General features: G+C 33.4%; 1 protein-coding gene and 1 long non-coding RNA gene across 7 annotated transcripts; one reads left to right on the top strand and one right to left on the bottom strand.

The window, feature by feature from the left end:
- Positions 1-634: 634 nt before the first annotated feature.
- On the bottom strand, positions 635-5,593 carry LOC112272861 (uncharacterized). 6 transcript variants are annotated; one of them, XM_024501021.2, is made up of 10 exons: positions 5,458-5,593; positions 3,911-4,063; positions 3,659-3,767; positions 3,371-3,452; positions 3,088-3,173; positions 2,687-2,790; positions 2,324-2,454; positions 1,990-2,083; positions 1,469-1,524; positions 635-1,214 (listed from the first exon to the last, which is right to left on the bottom strand). In XM_024501021.2, the coding sequence occupies exons 2-10, from the start codon at positions 3,953-3,955 to the stop codon at positions 1,115-1,117; spliced, it is 807 nt and encodes a 268-aa protein (XP_024356789.1). In that variant the 5' UTR covers positions 3,956-4,063; positions 5,458-5,593; the 3' UTR covers positions 635-1,114. The 6 variants fall into 6 exon arrangements, with proteins under 6 accessions (XP_024356789.1, XP_024356791.1, XP_073384931.1 ...); XM_024501023.3 differs by having other exon boundaries at positions 5,412-5,462; XM_073528830.2 differs by lacking the exon at positions 5,458-5,593 and adding an exon at positions 5,177-5,449.
- A 13,597-nt stretch (positions 5,594-19,190) lies between these two features.
- Positions 19,191-21,666, top strand: LOC112295708 (uncharacterized). Its single transcript, XR_012219602.2, has 2 exons — positions 19,191-19,290; positions 21,007-21,666. It is a non-coding gene; the product is annotated as an uncharacterized LOC112295708 (long non-coding RNA).
- The last annotated feature ends 2,170 nt before the right edge of the window (positions 21,667-23,836 follow it).

The following is a 23,836-nucleotide window of genomic DNA, read 5'->3' as shown; positions in this document are numbered from 1 at the left end:
TGGACACTTTTCAAATAAGTAACTACTTACATAAAAAAACTAAAAATTTAAAATATTTAAATATATGAATTAAACCTTAAAATACCAAAAAATTATCCTTTAATATTAATTTGGGATTCAATTGCCACAAAGGTCCATATTGGCAATAATCTATCTTGAAAAGTTTGGCAACTCATGGTAAAATTAGTTAAGGCATACATTAGAAAAAGTGTTTTCTTTCACCAATATAAGAAACCTCAAGCAGACTGCTTTTAATGTGAAAAGAAACTCAATTCCGAGAGGCCAGATTTTTTTTGTGCCCTCAGTAGGAGGCAGCAAGGATTGCCTCAAATGATCGGATAGTTCTTACTAATGGACTTTTTGATCTATATCATATGGAGATGCTATTTGTTCTTTTCGTAAAGCAATTAGTGTATCCTGTTGGGAAGAGATTCGTAGTGTTCGTGATAAATTCACTTGATCCCATCTTAAACTGCAAAACCTCCAACCCTCTGCTGATTCACAATTAAATCTACAGTCTTTGTGTATGTACAGTTAAATTTATGCCGAGAAAGCCTGTTACTCAACATCCAACCTCTTAACAACAAAGAAACCAGTAGTTGAGAACATGTCATTTTCGAAGGTTTGTCTCGGCTCAGTTTGAAAGAAAGTTATGGATGAAGTTGATTGTAGATTTATGGACATAACATAAATCTGGCCCTGATATTAAAAAGATGCTGCATAAGCCACAGCCATTTTATGTCTCCTCACTCTATTCCGTAATTCAGAAAAATGGAGTACGCAACATAGTAGATCCAAAGTATTTATGAAGCGCCAAACTATAATCCGAAGTCACAGAAGCATGCCAAAACGAGTGCACATCTGCACGTCATCGAAGAGTAGCTTGCACCCCATAACCGTATTGCAGCAGCTCCATATTTGCACGCGTGAGTGCAGTGGAAATGTAGGTAATTATTCCACGCAAGAAAGCAAAATCCAATTCATGTAAATAAAGACAAGCCTCCGAAAGTGAACAGATCATTTTCATGCCAAAATAAGAATCATGTCACCAGAAAAATGACATGTACCTTCAAAATTTACCAATTTTTTAAACCAGTTTCACTTGAGCTTCAACTCAATCATCTGCATCATCTTGTTCATGGTCCTTCAATTTGGGTTCCAAATCTTCTCCATATTGAATGCAGTTGTCCACGCAGGACAAAAGGTATTGGATGCTGCAAAAATGTCCGCGAGATTTCAATGCAAATGACTTCATAAGTTGGGTAAACAACTTAATTAGCAAATTTGAAACTGTTCTTTAACATTCAGAACCGATGCGCGTCTAAGGCAGCAAAAAGGATTCAAATTCATTTCGACGTCACCAGTTAACTGATATTGATTACAAAAATGCAACAAAATGAAAGACTCAGATGCTGCACATCTGGCAGCAACGAAAGCAAGTGCCAAGATTGCAAGGTCTAGGACTAACCTTTCTTCATTTCTTATGTCAAGAGGGATAAAGTTGACCATGCTGTAATCATCCACCTTCAAAAACCCACAGAATTTCGTACGTCAAATTTCCAACCAAAGAGAGATCACCGTCGACTATCCGTAATCCACTTCAGCGACATTATATCCCATGGTATGAAGTATCGGACGGATGCTAGTGAAAAGTATTCGAGGAAAAGACGCCACTAGAATAGAAGCATTATCCAGGTGAAGCATTCGCGGTGTTTATGCAAGGCATTAAAGGGAAAGATACTAAAAGCAATGCGCTGAAAACGCAACAATGAAATTTCCTGCAGTCTCTGTAAAGTGTTTACAGGTGATCAACAACGGCGTTGGTGTAAATAATGAATCTACACTTCAAACCAACACCATCACTCCATGGAATTCTACAGCCGAAGATGTTGGTCATTGAAGATTCTAACATGCATACATCCAGAGTACGGTGCAGTACCGTAAAATGAAAATATAATAAAAACAGTGCATGATTGAACGAATGCATACCAGTTCAGCAAGTGCATGATTCAATTTCCGAAAGCGTGGAGCCATGTGGGCATTCAAGTCATCGAAAAGGAGCCGAACATCGGGATCCAAGAACCTGACTCATACAGGTTGTAATCAGTCGCGGCTGAGAAGTGGTTCATAAAACAAAGAAGCACAAAATGAAGTTCTTGCAGTCTTCTTGAAGGGCAACCATGAGAGCATTTGGTTCATCTATGATAAGATTTACAGGATTTTCGATTCTGTTGATGGTGCTCAACCCACACATTGGAAGAGGTTACTGTAAAATAAACTAGTCAACACTAGGCACAACAAGCGTTTGAAAACACAACTTTACCTATCAATGTCGCGCTTGTTGGGGAGAAGATCAACCTTCGTCAGCACATTGATGTGAGGAAGTTCTAGCTGAATCATAGCAGACAGCGAAGCCATACAGCCACTAATGTATTTGGTGACATCTGAGACAAACTATAAGCCCGACAACAAAACTACAAATTAGAGGACATTGGCACCGCATATAACTTCCAAAAGTCAGATGAAAATTCATACTAAATACCAGATTTTTTCTACTAAAATACTCTTGGAAATGAAGTAGCATGGCTTTGCTAGCTGTTTTCTTTTGAAAAGCATATTCAAATCTTAAACAATTTCAACAACGGTGAATGTAACCAACGCATATGCCTTGATAACGTCTGCAGACCTGTGAATCAGTCATGTAAACAGCACAAACATTGAAGTCCCATCTCTTCAGCTGGTCAACAAACGTACGAAGCACAGGGATGTGAGAATAGAGCTCGATCTGGCCTGTATAAACAAAAATCACATGTAGTCATCAAATATCACGACTTAAAAAACATCAACGATTCATGATAATCCAAATATGCTACAGAACATGCAACAGCTGTACTCTGAAAAAATACTTTTGAACTAGATCTAAACTTCCTTTCCTCTATGCCAACTTTTTCCAAAAAGTGTTAATGTTGTCCTCAGCAACATACCAAAAGTATAAAATATATTTAACTATTTCATGAAATATATATATATATATATATCCCCTCAAAAAACAAGAAAATCTGGCGACTAAATAAGAGAAGAGCATACCGGGACAATCGAAGATCAAATAATCATCCTCAATGTAATCTTCCAACTGCTCTGACAGCCAGTCGTCGAGATTATCTTCTAGATATCTGCCACAAGGTTAAAGAGCTACATCTCGATTCCTCCTCACACATTTTACAATTGTTACTCATGAAAAAATCCTGAAGATAGCATGTACAAAAATATTATTGGTTTTGGTAGAAAATGATCAAATCAGAAATAATAAGAGACCTAAACGACAGCTTAACAGATTTTCAATAAGATTAAGAATACCAAGAAAGGATACTCCATGCAGTACACAAGACCACCATTTGGCCCAAGTTTAAGTTCCTCCATTACATCTTCCAAAGATATTAGCTCCCGAATATCTGTATGCAATGAGCATCCAAACTCGAAATTCAGATGACCATGGTAGAAAACTCTTCGATCGAAAAATAACAAATTTTCAATCCATACTCGATTATGCGATCAGTGTCTTGCAACACAGAGAAACTGCCATGAACTACATTTGCGTGTGCCTATCTACCAAGCAAGTCTAAGAACTTTCATTGCGTAGTATTACAGGAATACTCACCGACGGAGACAGGATACTCGAAGTGGTCAGCAGCTGGGTCCAAGTTCACTATATGGACAGTTCTTCCGATGCTTTGGCAGTGCTCGAAAACATTCGTGCAGTACGTTGACTACAAACAACGGTCACTAACACTTCAATCTCGAGCGGGTTACTACCAACTAACAAAATACGAACACGAGCAGATGTTCTCACATGCACTAGTTTAAATTTTGCGCGAAAGAATCAAGTTGAATCGTGCAATGAACAACGTACCTTGCCACTGCCAGCGGGCCCAATCACAAGCTGGGCATACCGCATTTTTGTAAAATGTGTCCCTTTTCAGAAGACTCCACTACAAACAACCTCGAAACTAAAATCTAAGAATAAAACCTTCAAGTTAATTGTCTTTCCACGACAATTCTTACCCTGCCCCAGCAACCCACAACAGATTTTCATTAAAAAGGCTGTTCCTTCTCGGAGTTACTAGAATTCTTTCTAGCAGGGCGTTAAGATTCAGAAACACAGAGGTTCTATAAGTTTTCCTCCAGGGAGTGGACGAGAGATTCGTGCACGAATCCAAAAGCTAAATTTGAACGGTTTGCACTGCTTTCACACCTACCGTTTATTTCAAAATTACATAATAAATAAATAAATTTAATAAAAAAATCAATTCTGAAATACACAATGTGTACCACCCACTAGCGACACAAAAACACTAAGATATTTCTGCGGCGACATGATACCAAATAAACACAATTCTTCAGCGAGATAGTGAAGCAATTGACGAAGGAACACAATGACATCATGAACAAGTATTCAATCCGAAATCACCAGTCAACCTGATGGTTCCTTTTTTTTCAATTGTGGCATGAAAACCTGGAGAATTAGAAAAGTAATATGCCTGAGAAAAGCACACCTTAACCATGAAACAATTTGATATTAACAGAAACATACTAAGAAGGGACGCACAGAGACAGGTGCACTTAATTCACCCACTCAACCCTCAGAAACTTAAGCAGAGAGCATTTGAAAGCTCCAAAGGTGCCCCCTTCTTCGTAAAAACGAAAAGCAGCTACTCAGATCCATGAATGAACTCCTATAACTTCATCTCCGTCTCCCCACAAAAAAAATTCTAAAATTCGCTCCACTCTCAATCGATCCAGGCATGTGAGCTAAAACTCAGCACTATTGCGACCCAAGCCACGCAACATAGAGGTAGATCACAGCGACGCAATTATTATGGAAATTGCCCACAGAGCAAAACGAGGAGGAGCATTCAATCCGAGATAGATATGAGGAGGAATACGAGGTTCAATACGCAGCTGCGAGGGTTTGAATAAAGAGAGGATGAATTTTCAGAAAGAATATGAGAGGGCTAATCCCCACCGCACCGGATAGAAACACCCCAGAATCGTAAACCCTAAACCATCATCTCCCAATCCAACAAACTCGACCTAATGTCACAACACTGACACCCATCGACCTCGAAAGCTCTTCAATTTAAAAAAAAAAAAAAAAAAAAAAAAAAACTCATTCTACCACTGACGAGAACCGAAACCCTGCATCATCCATGTTCCTGCACGTTGGTGAATGTCTGAAGGCAATCCATCGCCCTGACCTATTCTGCAACGGCGATGTTTGCAATCCGCATCCCAGCGTTCAATTCAGCTCAGCTCAATTCACAACAGCGTCCAGCCTGAAGAAAGAAAGAAAAAAAAAAAAAAAAAAAAAAAAAAGTTTTGGAATCGGCGAACGCGAAGAATACGATACAAACTTGGGAGCGCAGGAAGGAAGAGCAGATGCGGAGTAGTGAAGTAAACCTGCGAATTCCGCAGCCAAAACCCCCTCAACAAAAACACACACACACACACACACCGAGACACTAGAGTGAGCCCACCACCCCATTCAAGCCCCGGGGAACCCGAGAACTCTGGAACGGGAACAGGTTCCCTGAGGAACGCGAGGACGTAGGAACACATAGTGACAACTTACAAAGCTACACTGATATCCGAAATTAGTGTGAATCACACTATTTGGATATAGGTGAAGATATTGATATGTGAAATGCAACCATAGAAAAATCCAACAATTAGGTTTCTATGGAAGAAAAGATTCAACAATTGGGTTTCTACGGAATAAAAGATCCAACAATTGGGTTTAAAAGGAACAAAAGATCCAAGGGAGTGATGCAAAGCAATGATTGTTTTGTTTCCACAGTTTGCAAATAGTGTGGTAAACACTAATTGCGGATATTGGTGTAGCAAATCACAGTTCAATCCCACACATCAACATTTTATTACATAGAATGTGAAGGCTGGCTAGGGCTAAATGTACTTCTAATTGGGACTTAAATTTTATTTCTCTTTTCTACTTTTTTACTTTTTTACTTTTTTTCATTTATTCATGGATTTTGAGTAACTCTAATTTTGTTTTGGTACTGTTTTAGGAGTGGAGATGGTTGTGGTATCATTTAGAGAAGCTATTTTTAAAAAGTAATAAGATAATTATTTAGATAATTCTTTTTATAATACGTCTTAAAATTAATTGCAAATGTAATGATCTTGTTACTCTCTTATCCATAAAGTTGCATAATGTAAAATTTGGTTTCAAAAGTTAAAACGCTTGAAGCATATTGAAAAATTAATAAACAAAACTAATATATCTTATTCATGTATGATTCTATTGGATTGAGGTCACTATTTAGAAATGATTATGAAATAAAATGATGATAATAAATAAATAAACAATAAAACATTAGTCAATTTAAAGGTCTTTTACATTTAGGGGTGAAAATGAGATGCCTCATCTTTTAAATCCTTTCATTGGTTAATATCTAGAAATTTATAAATTATAGCCAATTAAAAGATTTATAAATTTTAGCCTTTCACCTTCTTTGCTAAGTATAAAGACCCCTTGTGCACCAAAGAAGGGAAATTGATGAATTGATAACATACTAAATTTTCATACAAATCAATCAAAATTACTTATATATATATATATATATATATATGTGTGTGTGTGTGTGTGTGAAACAAACATTAACATGAAATATTGTGCTATGAAACAATTTCAGACTTATACCTCTCAAAGATTTTTTGTAAATGGAAATATAAACAGTTATTTACATCACACCATGATTATCCTATTTTTTGAAGTAGAATTAAAATATAAAACTCAAGAAAATCCTAGGATTTGAATTTTATTTAGTTAAGTGTATTCATATAAAAAACAGTTTAACAATAATAATGATGCAACCTCTAATCAGTATACAAAGAATCACTGTAAATTCACAAAACTTCTACTTAAAACCACTATGAGGTGCACAAGCACAAACATAAATAAATAAATAAAATATATATTGTATACAAATAAGTAATGGCTTCTCAAAAAAGGTTCAACATGCAATTCACTTTCAAAAGTTAATAGTGTTTTTGTAAGAAATGCAAATATTCTAACATACTATGATCATCAACCCAAAATGTTATTTTATTTTAAAAAGGTATTTCTTTGCAAGCTGTCAATAATAAATTTAATTGTTTAGTAATAAATTTGGGTAGGTAAAAATAAACATGTAGTCATCAAAGTTCACTTGCTCCATTTGGACTTAAACCAACTGTGTGGCTTCTGAGCATATTTTAAAAAAATGTGCAATTGCAATTATATGTTTTTGAAATTATAAGGTATCAGTTATAATATTTGATATGTCTTGTATTTGTTCTTACTTGTTAAAATTATAATCTCACCTATTAATTACAAAATTAAATTAATACATGTTATTCAAATATTAACACATTTATTTTCAATATGATAAGTTGTAAGAATACATCTAAGGATATTTTCAAACCAATAATGTACATCAATAAGAAAAAATATAGCACACTTAGTATGTATATATATATATATATATATATTGATGGGAAGTTGTTAAAATCACACCCCACATAATTCATCTCATAATTGATTTCTTCGATTCTTCATCTACATTCCTAGTCATATGTCCACCATTACTTGTTTCTTGTCCCTCACATGATTTGGGGGTGTGGCTTTAACAACTTCTTATTTTTCTCTTTATTTTTATCTCAATATTAATATGGAAGAAAATCAACCACAATATATATATATATATTTATTTATTTCATAACATCATTTGGATTCTTTTTTATGCACAACATTTTTATTTTATTTTATTTTATTTTTAAAGGGCTTGCACAATATAAATTACTAAGAAAAAAATCATTTAAACAAAAAATGGTGAATGTGATGTATACATGGCTCTTGTGATTACAAAATATAATTTGCAAAGTCACAATAACTTTTATGATTTTGGATAAAAACAATCTATATATATATATATATATATATATAAATTAAAATGTTGGTATTTTGATCTTGTATTGCTTATAATATAAAAAAATATTAAAATGAAAATGTGATTATGTTTTAAGTTGATGCGTTTTACATTTTTTAATACTCAAAGAACATGCAAAAACTTAAGCCTAAAATTGCTTACTGTTTCTTCATTAGACAGTCATTTTACTTTGCAAAACTTTTAAGTTAACATATATTAACACAAGTTAATCAGTCTTGAGTAATGTGCACATGTGTGCTCAGTTTTCTTTCTTAAAACTTCAAATATTGATAAAAAAAATTATTGGGTTAAAAAAATCAAAATCAAAATCAAAATGCAATGTCACGAATTATCATTTTTTATTTTTTATTATTATTTTTTTTTCTGAAAGCATACATTTTAAAAGAAATAGTGCTAGGATTTTATTGGTAAAATTTAAAAACTTATATTGCTAATCTACCCAGGTCTTTTATCTTTACTTAATGTTGTTGGGTGTGTCGTCTTTTGCATTGGGATATTAATTTCTAATTATCTTTGAGATTTTTCAATTACCTTAAATTTGGTAGAATGTGATAATATACATAAAGAAAGTGAATCTTAGCACTATTAAAACACATAGATGCTCTCAACATGCGTTGTGAAATCCTTCTTTATTATTCTTCCACCATCGAGATCCTCTAGGCTAAGCATGGTATTATCTTTAATAAATTCTTGGTTCTAAACTTTAATACATAGTTGCCAATTTGTCCATTGGACAAAGTTTGTTGTATTGACTTTGCAATGTGCAAACTTCTATCTTTAACTAATAAATTTTAGTATTGCTCAACTAAACCAAACTATCTTATCTCTTGTTGTTCTCCTTGCTCTTACTTTGTGTCAATTGTAGTAATTTGATCATTATTTCAACCAGTAAAAATACAAATCTATACAATTGTTACACTTTTAGAAATCATATTTTGATTTAACACTTAAATACACAAAAATGTATTAAAAATGTAGATAACACTTTTGTATATGAAGTCATGAACCTTTACATTCTTGTTTGATTTAAAATTAAATGAGAGTTTTACTTCTTTCCTTGACTCTTGGCATACAAATATGTTATTGGTAAATGAGTTAGATTCAAAATTTAATATTATACAATAGATTTTTTTTTTCTCAAAAGACTTTATTATAACAAAAACATAAAATATAAATCCTTATAACATCTCTTCTATTAAACTGTGATGCTTCAGCAACCTCTTTTTGTTCATGTGTTTGTTCTTCTGTTTTCTTCAATTGGTTTTTGATCTTATCTTTGTCATTCTTCTAGCATATTTCTATTACCTCAACACTTATTTCCTAAAACCTATGTAGTCATCAATGTTATATTCTACAAGATATCAAACTCAATTTGACAAGTTGGATGTACTTAGTCAAATTTATTAGAATAACTGGATCTACTCAATAAAATCAAGTATTTTCTCAATTAACTTTACTAAGTAAAAATTTACATTAACATATACCAAGGAATTACATATATATGTAGATGGTACTGTATTGGAAGATTATAAAGTAAGTATTGCAAGTTTATAGAGGATTTTTACAAAGATAAATATTATAAGATATAAAACACTAAGTTAGGAGCATGTTTTCAAAAAAAAACTTGGTTGAAAAATATATTCTAAACCTGATGGGCGTTCTAAAAAAATGCTGCTTAGAAATATCAAAAAGTTATTAAAAGCAGTATTTGTAAAACTTGTTTCATTGTATTGAAAGTCATGTACAACTAATGTATAATTAATGTATAACTTATGTATAACATTTAAAATACCATCAGTCACACTTACATTTCAATTTTTTCATTTGTCAAAACTCACTTTTTAGTAAGTGTGTTTGTAAAGTCACTCCATAAATGTTTGAATTAGTTCTATCACGTTTTCGAAATCATTTTTACACAGATTTATACAAAGAAATACAATCTGAAAAGAACATAAGAGATGTTATTATTAAGACAGCTAATAACACTTTTTTCTTCTTGTTTCATTTATTTATTTATTTTTCCTGTTTTTGTAATTTAAAACTCTAGTTTGCACCATTGTTAAACCATTACTGTCATATATATTGATACAGAAGCAAATATGTCATTATTATTTTTAATTACTTATTTGTCTCAAGAAATATATGCCATTGTTGCACCATTATTGTCAAGGATTGTGGTGATATTTGTAACTTTATGTGCCAATATATTTTATTATGTTTTACTCTTTTTTGGTCGAAGATTCTTCAATAGATGCAAAACTAAAGTTTCAAACATAATCTTTGTTGTTTTCTTTCTTTTTTTGTTGAATAGACTCTTGTTTCAAAACATATAAAACAAATAAAAATATCACATGAACCCATTTAAGTGATTTTGACTAAAATTCCAACAATGATGATTGGATGAAAATGACACTTGCATGACAAATGGATTCATAGAATAGAAAGCAACAAATTGGAATACAAGAATGTTTACATGGGATATTTGTGTCTTTGATAACAGAATATAATTTACAACTATTACTCAAAACTACCACATAAATACTTAAAAAAACAAAAACAAAACAAATGGTTGTCACTAAGCTCTTGAAACCATTCACTAATATAATAAAAACAAGGTTTTAACAAGAATGAGTTGTTTACAAGACTATGTATACATAGTTATATTTGGAGACATTTAGTTCATATAATTTTGCACATAGTTTTAAAGCACATTGTCACAACCAAAGTTTTATTTATTTTTTCCTTTTTCCTTTGGCTTGCTTGTATACTCTTTCCATCACTAAATTCCAACCCCCTGGTTAAAAACTTCATCCACTTTTCGCTGACGAATGAATGAAGAAGCCAAACCCGGGGGGGGGATTCCGAAAAGTTATTTCTGGAAGTTGTTTAGTTTTCTAGTCCATTATGAGGGCATTAAATAAAATAATAAATAATAAAAATCGATAAAGCTTGTCCTTTTGTGCCCCTAGGAGACGAGTTGAAATTGCACTTTAGTCTTTGATACTTGTGAGATTCGAAGAACCCCCAAGGGGGTGCCGATGGATGAAAAGACGAACAACTGAACGAATGATATAACTAGATGAAACATACGGACGAATGAATGAGATGGATGGATGGATATTATGGGGAGGGAGGGCGGTCATGTGAGGGACCTTGCCTTTGCATTGTCAGCCCTACAGTTTGACTTCCCTCCATCCACTTAACCACTTGACAGCCATTCATGGGGTTGCTTTCCTTTCGTCGTGTTCACACCTGCAGCGTTGGCTCAGCAGGAGACATTGAAAAGAGTTTAAAAAAGGGGACAGTTCGAGGTGTGGTGGTGGGGAGGGGGTCAAGAATACAGGGACCTCTCTTTCCATGACGTTGATTTGGTCATTGTATATAGAATCTGCATTTACTAGTTCAAAAAATTAAAAATAGAATTAAAACAGACTTAACACATCTTCGTGAAAGAATCATCCAAGAATGAAGACACTTAAGATGTTTATACGTTTGTGTATTATAATATTCGCAACATGCGAATAATTTCAGGTCACTCACAATCAGGTCTCATAAGTGATTGCTTTCATTACTTCATTTTCTATATTTAGAATTCAGCCAACAAGGAAGAGTTTTGGAAGAATTATGTTTCGATTCCTGTATGTAAAAGGGCTACGAAAAGGAAGAACGACAACACGACGAAGACTGAGCGAGACGGTGGAACGGCATTGTTCCAGATGGAATCAGTCGCCCTTGGACAGGCATTACACGACGATCGAGTCAGAATTAGTCCTCCGAACTGCCGAAGTTCCAGACGGAACCGTCGTGCGGAGAGCTCTTTAATCGGAGCCAGGAAACAAGAGCGAACGAAGAAGAGGAACGGGGAACGCGAGAGGAGCTTCGTCGTCGTCGTCGTCTTATCCAAGTAGCTTCACCGGGGCTCATACAAAGGCGCCCCTACGGCGAGGGAAAGGAAGGAAGTGGAAGCACGGCGGGGCAGGGCTATGGCGGCCGCTAGCTGCGCCAATTCTAGCGCTGCTACGGTGTTGATGCAGCGTTTGCCTTTGTTGCTGCGAACCCTACATGTCGGCCACCCTATCAGTGGCAGATTTTTCGTCGTCACCCACTTTTAAAAGGGTGGAACTTGGGGAGTCTGGCCAAGGAGGGGAAGATCATCCAAGGCCATACCAACCAACTACGGAGGATGCAAGCCTTGTCACTATGTGTCTCAAAAACCTCCTTGTTCAATCCGTTGGCTTGAGACATATGGGCCATCAATTTCTAGATTGAATCTAGGCCATTACAGGATCTATTGGAAATTCATGGAGACGCAAAACGCAAGTGTAGGATCTCGAGAGAAATTGGTGGCACAAGCAAGGGAGCAAAGAGGGGAACGCAAATGGAGCAAGAAAGGAAACATTGCGAGGTGAGCAAGGGGGCACGGGAGGAAATCTTACAGGATAATATAAGAGAATATTATAAGGGGAGTAGTGCCCTCTCATAGAGAGTGGTGGTAGTAATCACGGCAAAAGCAAAAGCAAAGAAAAAGGAAGGAAAATTTTTAGTAAGGAAAAATGGATAGTGATTATTATCACCAAGACATGGTTTTGCATGAAAAAGATGGAAGTAATAAAAAATGGGCATGAATGGTGACCATTTTTCACCACCAAGAGGAAATTGGTGGTGACAAATAAATGGAACAAATTATAAATAAGTATAGATGGTAACCATTTTTTACCACTAAGGAGAAATTAGTGGTGAAAAATGGATAGAAAAAATTACAAATGGAAATGAGTAGTGACTCCTTTCACCACTAAGAAGAAATTGGTGGTAATAAATATATGGAAAAAAATACAAATGAATATGGTTAAAGACCATTTTTCACCACTAAGAAGAAATTGGTGGTGAAAAATAGATGGGAAATGAGTAGGAAATGGTTATTATTTGGACAATTTCATAGTAGGGCCTATTACTATTTAGTTGCAATTTAAAATATTGACAATGATTAATGTAAAAATTTAGTGGTAGAAATTCCTACCAATAAGTTCAATACTATTTTTAAATAACAACTTTATGTAATACTAATCATATTGTATGTGGTTTGTGTAGATGAAGTAGATACTATATTTTAGAGCTTGGAAGACAAATGCATAATAGAAACCATTAATAAAGACTTTGAGGTCCTTAAGTTCAACAATATCTCTTCATATGATGAAATTGACTTTAACTTCCTACAACTTTTAGACAATGAAGGAGAAGATGATGAACATAAAATGGAAATAGTTCAAGTTTGAGAATTGAATCTTATAGCATTCATCCTTGATAAATATTATTACTTTAAATGTAAATTGGAGAATATTTAATTCAATGGTTGAAAGAAGATGTAATAACCACCTTACTTGAGATTATTATTAGATTAAATATTAATTTTATTCATCAAAAAGAAACTTCAATTGAAGTGTTTTATATAATAATTTTGAAAAAATGAAAAACTTATAGAAATGGTTTTGGAATACTTAAGTTGCTAACTAGTGAAGACAAGCTATTTAATAAAAAAATATCTAAACTTTGTTATTTCACATATTGACAAGTAGGCATCAATAGTTTGGAATAGTCATTGCAAAAGAGGGTTTCATCTTGTAGTTACAAAAACTCTTTTAAGATTATAAAATTTGAAATAGATTGTAGGAGAAAATAAATATGGAATTCTAAGGACTTAAATCACCAAAGTCATTAAGACTTATATTGAGTGTTAATTTGAAAAACCTATATTTGAAAGAGTAATTTATTCACAAGTTCAATATCTTTAACAATATACATAATATCATAAAATTTCTTGTGCCTAATAAGAAGAATTTATGAATAATTTAAAGGCAAAACATGTGTTGGTATTGAAACTAATCCATCAATAATAAAGAAAGATACCTTATATTTCAAAAGTGGTAGTCTTAGTGTGCTATCAAGGACAAAAAGTTCTGTAGCAAGGATATTGATTCAATCAAGAATATTAGTAAATTTAGACTATAATTTTCTAAAAGACATGTAGGATGTAAGTTTCTTGTAAAAAATTATATATCTAAAGGATGAAGGGCAAGATATTGAAATTTATGCCAATTCAAGTTATAATGGCCACAATTATAGATTAAGAAAAGATTCTTATTTTTTACCCATTCATTAATATAATAGGGCATGGATATGATATTTTTATTATACGGTGTCGTGTTGTAATTTATTCATAGTGTAAAAATAATGGTTATTATATTAATGTTATTTAATAATGATCTTAGAAAATAATGAGTTATTTTCCATAGAATTTCATAGTTTATAGAAATCTTAAATAACTTGTGTAAGTTTATAAGTAAAAGTAGAAGTATTAGGGTATTTAATATGGAAGATGTAGAAAGATATGGGTATTGATATTATAGTATTGTGGCCTTAGGCCATCTACATGGATAGATAAGGCAAGGATAAGAGGATCTTCACTCTCATTGGCTATAGGTCATGACCAATGAGCTTCAAGGGGCTGTCTGAGAGAAAACCGAAAGGGAGGCCACTTCTTCAGGGGCATTCGAGGGTTTAGAGGGGAGATTCAGAAAGCTTGTGTTTTGGGCTATAATTTTGGTGTATAAAGTTTGTTATTTGACTTTTGTATGAAGAAGTTAAGGTTGTTTGAAGTTAGGGTGTGAATTGTTTACCAACTGTCACTCTTTTAAGCATACAGAAAGTTGTAGACGGTTTTCTTGAAAACGGAAGATTTCGTTGGAAAGCTGGTTTGAAGGACTACAATTTTTGTGAAAGGGTTGTTAACTTTGAGTCTGTAATGAGAGAGTTATGGCTATTTAAAGTCTAGATATGAAATTTGTACCTACTGTCACTCTTTCAAGTATACAAAGAGTTGTAGAAAGGCATTTAACAATCGGAAGGTGAAGTTAGAAAGTTGACTTGAAGGGCTTCAACTATTGTGCAAGATTTGATGAAATCAGATCTGAAGTGAGGAAGAAATGGCTAGTCGAAGTCAGAGCTTGCAGATTAAGGAAGTAAGTAAACCGAATTGTTCATGGTTATGTTTTGAGCCATTTTGTTTTGAGCATTTTTGAATGAATTTTGGCTCGAACTTGCCAAAGGTGTAGTTATAATATTTAGAAGCTACACAAAAAAAATTTCATGTCATTTGAGTGTTGGGTTTGTAAGAAATCGCAAAATCAATATATAGGTGTTTGTAAGTCAACATGTAAAGGCCATGCTACTGAAATTGTGTTATCTAGAGTTTTGTAAAGAATCGACAGTTGAAATTCGGATATAAAAGAGTTAAGGGTACTGCCTTACTTCTCAAAAAATTTGAGCTCAATCTAACGGTTGGATTGAGAATTATCAAATTTTAAAGTTCAATGCATCAAAGGGATTCGGTATTGAAGGAATTTTGGCATTATAAGGATTTTACTACGACAAAAAGGGTTTTGGAAATTATGAAAGATTTAGAAATTATTGGTTGATTTTACTATTATTGGAGTTCTGGTCATTATTATTTATTGCTACAAATTTTACTATTACTAGAAGTCTGGTAATTATTATTTATTGCTATAACTTTTACTATTACTAGAAGTCCAATAATTATTATTTACTGCTACAACTTTTATTATTATTAGAGGCTTGACATTTGATGTTTATTGCTACTATGTTTAATATCATAGAAAGGAATACAAATAAAATTATAAATAATCTTGGAGTATTTTTCATCTTATGATTAATTGAGAATTTAGTGTCAGCCAAAAGCCTAGCGCTTTCTTAAGGCAAACTCTCCTTTCCCTCACAACGCACATAAAAATATGTAATTGGAATTGTTTTTTGGAAAGTTTTAGAATTGAAGTTAGGATGGTGGTTTATATGGAATCTACTATAAAATCTTTTAAAAAGATTTAGGGCAGTTATCATGGTGGAGCCTATCTGTAGAGTCTTCTAAAAAGATTGTTATCTTGGTGGAATCCAATATTAGAGAAATTTTAAAAAATTCCAAGAATAGTTGAACAAAGTATAAATAAGGTTGGCTAAGGCTATTTGGACATTTGGACAGGCATGGCTCCAGACTTTTTTTCTCAATAAAGTTTGGTTGTTTTTTCTTGTTTTGTTCTATTGGATTTTGTTTGGTTCTATTCTCTTTTATCTAGTCATGTTTTCATATTTTATTCCATTTAGTTACTTTTAGTTTTATTCTACTATGCTTGATCTTATATTGTGTTGAGATCTTTGTTGTTATGAAAAAGTCAAGATTTTAGACCTTAGACAATCCAATCATGTTTTAATTAAAGTGTAATTAATATTTGTACTGAGATGTTAGATAATCTTAATAATATCACATTTTTCTTAAAATATTCTAGGAAATGTGAAGATATTTTAAGAGAAAAAAATCCATTACATGAACAACAGATATTTTGTTTTTATTTTAGATCCAAAAGAAGCATCAAACCTATCATATTATCTTCAAATTAAAGAAAGATGTAATGAAGATGACTATGAAGTGGTAAGAAAAATGGTCCCTGAATGGATGGAAAAAAAGGAATAAAAAAAATAACGAAGCTAATGATCTTGAGAATCCAATAGTAGAGAAGTAACTATTTATATTAGTGATATAAACAAAAAAACATGCTTAAAAGAATAAAACATATCATGCCAAACTTGGTATAGATCATGGACTCAACATTTAAGACCAACTAATGGAATATACCATTGTATGTTGAAATATGTCTCAATGCAATAAATTTTGGGATGCCAATTTTTTTGATTTTTTGTAGTAGTAAGAATAGTAGTAGTCAAGAACAAATAATATTATATCTTACAATATATACCATATTTCAACATATGGATACAATTTCACCAAATACAACAGTAATTGATAAAAATAATATATACTAATAAGAGCTATTAAAGATGACTATTTGTGTTGAAAAAATGAAAAAATTGGTAGAGTTCAAGTAAAGTGTGATGGTTCTATGCAAAAAAAACTTAATTCAAATATTTTTTGCCTAAATTGCTTGAAATTTAATATTTTAATTTATATAAAATAATATATTCTATGTTTGAAGTTGATATCAAGGAAAAAATTGACATTGAGTATAGAAGATTCAAGCTTATATATGCTAAAAGTAAAAAGATACTTAAATATGTAGAAAATAATCAGACATGGTATAAATACCAATGAAAGCTGATATGGCAAATATAGACTATGTTAAATTGCCATAGATATGCCAATATAACTTATCGTATAGAATGCATGTGAAAATATGTAAAATATTCTCTTTTAAATAGAAAGGTGAATTAATGACTTTATGAATTCATCATTATATTAATAGACAAACAAAATATAAGATCGATATTCTTTGGAAGAATCACTTTGGTACAACATTATAATGATGCCGATATATTGAGTAAATAAGAGATGTATTCTTTAAGAGATTGAAACAAACAACAAACATTATCGTTGTAAAGAGCTAAGTAGTTAATTGAATGTTACAAATAAGACCAATTATCAAATTTAGAAGTTCTTGATGCATGATGCATAGAATTTGCCTTTTGAAATCCAAATATTTCAATAAAATAATATATAGTTAATTTATTTCGTGAATGTAGTGAATGTAATGATTATGATCCTATGTATAAATATATATGGGTTGTGAAATGGATTGTTAATGAAAAATATCTACATCTATTAGATTTATTATCAAACACATATAAAAATAGTGGCTTTTTTCATTTGAGGAAAAGATGTTCTTGATGATGGCTCAAATAATGGATCATATGATGGTCCAAGCAACAAAGTAGATAGTAGAGTTTAGATTCTTAGGCATGATGTTTAAGTTTGCAAGTTGTTTAAAATAACTAATTTGATGACAATAAATAAGATGGAGGCCTTAACAATGGAACAATATTATGCATTCAATAAAGCAATAGAATCAATCTTGGAACTTTTAAAAGATATAAAAGACTTATTACTAAGACTTCTATAAATCCCTATGCCAAGAGAAGGTAGTAGTATCACTACTATACAAGTTCAAGTTATACATACTAAATTTAGATTTGAAAGCCAAAAAAAGAAGAAAAAATTAGATAATAAATAAGAATATGGTGGAAAGAATCTAATTGCACCAAAATTTGGTGGATTCAAAGTTTTACAACAAAGACAAGAAGTTGTTCAAAAAAAACATATACAAGTGAGACTACCAAAACTATGCAAAGAAGCATGTCCAAAGTATAGTGAACTAAATATATTTTTTTTATTGGAGTTACCAAAACTAAGTGCAAAAATTACTAATATATAATTGTAAAAGAAGATAATAGTGTTGCATTAGATAAGCAAGGATGCAATGTTGACTAAGATGTAAAATTTTTCTTCAAAGAATTAGATTTTTATTAAGAGTATGGATGTAAAATTTGGTACTTTGTATAAGAATTTGATTTGATTTGATGATAGTTCATATGTGGTATTTACCATTATATATAATAAAGACTCATTTTAGTGGTATCTTTTATGACCACACTATTATTATTATTGTATTGTATTGTATTATATATAATATATATATATATATATATATATATATATATATGTACTTTATTTTTTTGTTGTAAAACTATTTAGATACACAATGCTTACAAAAAATGTTTTATGACGTACAAAATATTTTGAAGAGAAATTTTACAATATTTTTAATAAATTATGTGTAATTTAAATATTTAATAAAAAAATAAAAAAATAAATTTTAGCCAATTCTTATTTAATTTCTTGTAAAAAGAAATAATCAATTCTGAATCGTTGTTTATATAATATCTGTGTTTGAGAAAAAACTAATGAGTAAATTTTTTAAGTTGAAAAAATTCTTCCTGGGAAAAAAAAATATCGTGTACATGTACGAGTGCCGTTGTGTATGGCAACGAAAAAAAAAATTTGAACCAAGAATGATGGTTGAAAATTGGGATTGAGAGGCAGCCCCTGAACAAACTTCCGCACCCTTGTGAATGAGGGAGTAGAATATGGATCCGTGCGGGCCCAATCAGGAATGGGTTCTGAGTTCCCAACTTGCCGCCCTCCAACCTGCCCGCCTCTGGTTCCCTTCCGTTCCCTCTATGCGTTCCCAATAAATCCTGTAACGGCCAGGATTCAATCTGGAAATCTGACGGCCCAGTGGTCTCGAGCCAGTGTCGATTGAACAAGGAGGTTTCTGCAACACGATTCTTCGAGGGGATGCGAGGTGGGGGTGGCCTCGTGACTTCGAAGAAGGCAGGATCGAGGGATTGACAAGTGCATCATCGGGTGGGTGTTTGTTGTTGGGTTCTATAATCTGTGCGGGCGGGCGCATAGGATTGGCCTTACGCAGGGCGCGAGGGTTGGCGGAAACGGCTCGGATTGTGCACAGAATCCGTCCCACCGTCCACCGATTCTCGTATCTACCCTTCACTGAAATCCTGGTGTCGCCAGGTGACAGATTTTGCATGCCTCCTCAGGCTGTGGTACAGCTTGCCCTTGATCCGGAAAGGTCTTTAATGGTAGCGTCTCATCATAGCGGGATGTGGTCCACGCCCAAGCACTCGATTCCAGCCCGTGGAAAGGCCAAAGGGGTGGCTTAGATGTGTGCCCGCGGAGGTGTGTGTGCCGTGAGAGCCAATTACACAATGCCCACAGATCTGGACTGCCCTGTTTCGTTGAGATTGAGGGTGCGATTCGTTTCCCCGAGCAGCGTGATTCGGGGGTTTGTGTTGTCACGGGGATTTGGGCGTTCTTTTTTGATGAGCCGAGAGAGAGAGAGAGAGAGAGTGTGCGTGAGTGAGTGTGGGGGTGGAGTTGGTTTGGTTGGAGTCTATTTGAGGGCGAATTTGGATGCATGGCTGAGCGGAAGTGTGTACTGGATGTGATGTTGTGTGTTGGTTAGTTGATGTGTGTGTGTGTGTGTGTGTGTATGTGTATGTGTGTGGTGCGTTTGGATACTCGTCTTTCAAAATAATGAAATTTGTGGTGATGGGGAGGGTGCTTTCTGTGTGTACGTTCGTTGTTAGTTTGACACTAGTTTGAGTGGTGACTATCTTTCTCGGGCTGCGTCTGTTGTCGTTAGTTGATGATGTTCCGGGGGGTGTTATGTCGGAGTAGGGCAAGGCTTGGCTCAAGGTTTTTGAGAAGTGAGTGAAACTTCTTACTGTCATATATCTTGACTTATACAGCCGTATATTCGTGCTATACTCTCTATTATGACGGCGATTTTTCTTTCAGATCGTGTGCCCATTGCTGTTCATATCTATAATTGGCTTCTTCGTTTTGGGTATCGCCTTGGGCAATGGCGCGTGGCTGGTTTAAGTGTTCACTTCTTTATTCGTCGATGTACATGACCGGTCTTTTTCATGTGTCTCGTTTGACATCTCTGATCATTGCGAGTATGAATGATCGACTTATCTGCGATTGTGGACAGAGCAATTTTTGTCGTTGATGGCTGTAAGAAGTAGCATTTTGTTGCCCCTTGCACGTTGTTATTCTTTAAGTAATTTTAAATTATATTAAATTATATTTAATTCGCCGATCTTTACGGTGAAGTGTTGAAGGTTATATTCAGTGGTATCACCTTCGTCTTCTTCCTCCCCCTCCCCCTTTCTGTTTCGTTGTTATCTCCTTGTTTTATTTGTAAGTCTTAGCTTTTATGATGCATTTCGTGTTTTTGTAAGGTCATTTTTTTCCTAGCTGAGATGTGCATCCTTTTTGGCTATTGGGCATAAGAAAAAGCGCCTGCGCTCAATACTGGAATTAAGTTGTGGAAATCTGTAATATCTGTCATTATTTCTTGGAAGCATCGCATGTTATCTCTCTGCTTTGACGTTTGCATGTCTGTGCAGCGTCGTTCATAGAGTTGAGTTTCAAGCTGTGTGTATAGCAGTGAATTCATTGTGAAATGCTGCACATGGACTTTTCTTGGAGCGATGTTGGAGTTCCTTCGGTGTGGTGTTGCAATATTTGTGATGCTAATATGGTCTTGTCAATGTTTAGGGGCAAAGGCCTGATTATGCAGATGCTTGGTGTAAGCTTATGCTTGTACAACTTTTGCTATTGGCCTCCACCCCTAAATCTTGGCAAGACCTAATTAGCCCACAACATTGAATTGACCGGGACCGGCGACTAATCAGTACGAGCTCAAGCAGGAAGGCGTTCGGAGTCAGAAACATGAAAAGCCTAAATGTTTCGTTTCTCGTGAGCAGTGAGAACGTTAACACGGCTTGCGACCTTGATACCCACCACCAAGTTCAATGAGAATGTAACTAAGTTACCCTTATGCAATGTGCATGGATATCGGCTTCCTGGTATGTAAAAGATTGCTAGTTTGTTGCATAAACCTGCTACGTCATATTGACAGTCTTGTTTGCTATTCGCCGCGTGTGTTTTCATCCTCAAGCAAAACACAGTGGTCAGATTTTAGATTAGTGCTCGAAAAACGATGTGGATGTAAAGTAATGTGGATATGTAGTGAATATGCACTGATAACTGTCTTTGTGGAACAAATCTTTCAGTTTACCGCTTTTGTTCCCGAGTCTTGCATTGTGGATTTAGGTTATATATCTCAATTAGTTAGCGCCTTGGGTTTGTTATTTTAATGCATCTGAAATTCTATGTGCAACCTGCAATAAATCTACAAATTAAATAGGAATGAAATGCGTATGTGCACATGGTGTGCAAGCGTTTGGATTTGAAATTGTTGATATCGAAGAAGATTATTCTCCATTTTTGGGAATCAAGGGAAATTGTCAAGTGCTAAACTGATCATGAAGTCAAAAAATGAATTATGCTTATAGTCTTGCTTAACTACGAGCATCAGCGACCTGATTGGCACATTCGAACTCAATGGTGAGATTCATCAGCGTGGTTCGGTGACACGAGTTTTATAAAACTGGGTAAGTTATGATCCGTGTCAATGTATATGCACCGCTTGAATCATTTAGTTAGTTTTGTTACAACATTGTCTCGCATCTTATATGGCACTGACATACTAGAATACACTGTTTCGATTTAATCTCATGACTGAGGGAGGGATTAGACGAAATAAAATATGCACAATAATTGTAGACTAAGTATTTCTTTAAAGACGAGCATGTTACTTTGTATCTAAGACGTTGATAACAATTCCAAATAAATACATTTACAATTCAAAATACAATCTACACAGTATTTATCTCTGACATGTATAATCAATTGTATGACAAGATACGTACATGTGCAATCTCTCCACACAATAATCCTAAGAATTCTCAGGAATTACACTTATGAGTCCACGTCAAAAGGCCACGATCCAAAAGTCTTGCAAAAAAAATATGTTTGTAACAAAGAACTCACACTTAGACATCCTAACCTCTTGAAATTCTTGAAATAGTCAAAAGCAAAACAATATTATATAAATAATTAATTTTTTCATTTTTAACTGTTTCATCCGACATGACAGCTCATATGTTGATCCTGGCAATCATGTGATATCTAGTAAACCCATGTCTTCTAAAAGTAGAGATGTTTTTAGGAATTTCGTACAGAGTAGATCCTCGCAAGGCAAAGTCCACCCAATTTTATAATTTGCACTTCCATGTCAAAGTGCAAATTTTAAAGGAAGTGAAGCACTTTCTGACTTGGGGTCTCGATGCATAATATTCATGTAGAATTTTTTTACCCTTCTCATTTATGTAATTCACATATTATAACACATTTATATTTTGTGTCACATATCTCATTCATTAGCTTGTAGTTGTTAAGTATAATTTTTAAGAATTATTATGGATGAAGTTTGGAAAACTTCATCTACATATTACTTTTGCAAAAATCATCTAATCTTTAAATGCAATACCATTTTGAAAATGGCACTTACCAATGAAGAGCATGATTGTAACAAGGTTCTATTTTGATTGAAGATGAAAAAAACATTTGTGCAAGTCCAACGACCAATTTAAAAAATAAAATTTAAACCTTGAGCAATATTATGCCCTCTTAAATTTTATTCATTAAAGTGAATTGGTTTTGGATGGATATAAATGTATTGTAATTGCCAATTTTGTTGTTTACTATTACTTTGGGGTACATTTTTCACTACTTGTTGTCTATATCCCAAGTTGTGGTGAATCCAAAGAATAATAAACTTATGAATGACATCATTTTTGTCAATGACAATATTATGAAGCATTTCAAACCTAAGTTTTACTTTTGATAAAACTTTTATCTTTGGCTATTTCCAATGTAAAGGCAAAATAATATTGATTAAAGTGATAATAAATTGCTTACAAACTTTCATACTTGTTGAGTCATCCACACCAAAAGTTTATCCCTAGAGTCATAAGTGTCTCTTGTCCAAAGCCTTCTTAAGATAATTGCAACTTATTTAGGCACACACATCAATTGCGTTGTAATATTAATTAGTCCAAAACGAAGATTTCTCTTCAACTCTTCATGTATTGAATGACAAATGTATAGAAAAACTAAAACAAATATTCAAAAAATTTAACAAAAGTATTCAATATCTTCTAACATCACCAAAGTTGAAAATTATTTCTACATGGCTTTATATCATAAAGACTAGGCTCTCATCCAAAAATATTCTTCTTATCAATATTATAAACAAATATTTTTTTAAAACACATGTTCTCATTTCATAACTAAATAAATAATAGGATTTTTTTTTCAACTCTCATTTTGTGTTTTAAAATTGCCGAGGTTGATGTTTTTGATATTTTGCTTATTTGACTCTTTTGAAACATTTTATAAATTGTCAATTGTATTATAATCTCAATTGATTCTATTTCTACCTCTATAGTAATAATTATAACTCTAATGTAAGAATTACCTA

This window comes from Physcomitrium patens, chromosome 19, assembly GCF_059467195.1.
Source record: "Physcomitrium patens ecotype Gransden chromosome 19, ASM5946719v1, whole genome shotgun sequence".
Lineage (NCBI taxonomy): Eukaryota > Viridiplantae > Streptophyta > Bryopsida > Funariales > Funariaceae > Physcomitrium > Physcomitrium patens.
The sequence above is the reverse complement of the archived record's forward strand: the minus strand, read 5'-3'. Positions and strand labels throughout refer to the sequence as shown.

Bases quoted from the DNA above. Each gene is read 5' to 3' on its own strand.
- LOC112272861 (XM_024501021.2), bottom strand. From the start codon at position 3,955: ATGCGGTATGCCCAGCTTGTGATTGGGCCCGCTGGCAGTGGCAAG. The intron at 1,525-1,989 runs GTATGCATTCGT...GGGTTTTTGAAG, and splicing joins ATCATGCACTTGCTGAACTG to GTGGATGATTACAGCATGGT. The intron at 1,215-1,468 runs GTTAGTCCTAGA...ACATTTTTGCAG, and splicing joins GACATAAGAAATGAAGAAAG to CATCCAATACCTTTTGTCCT.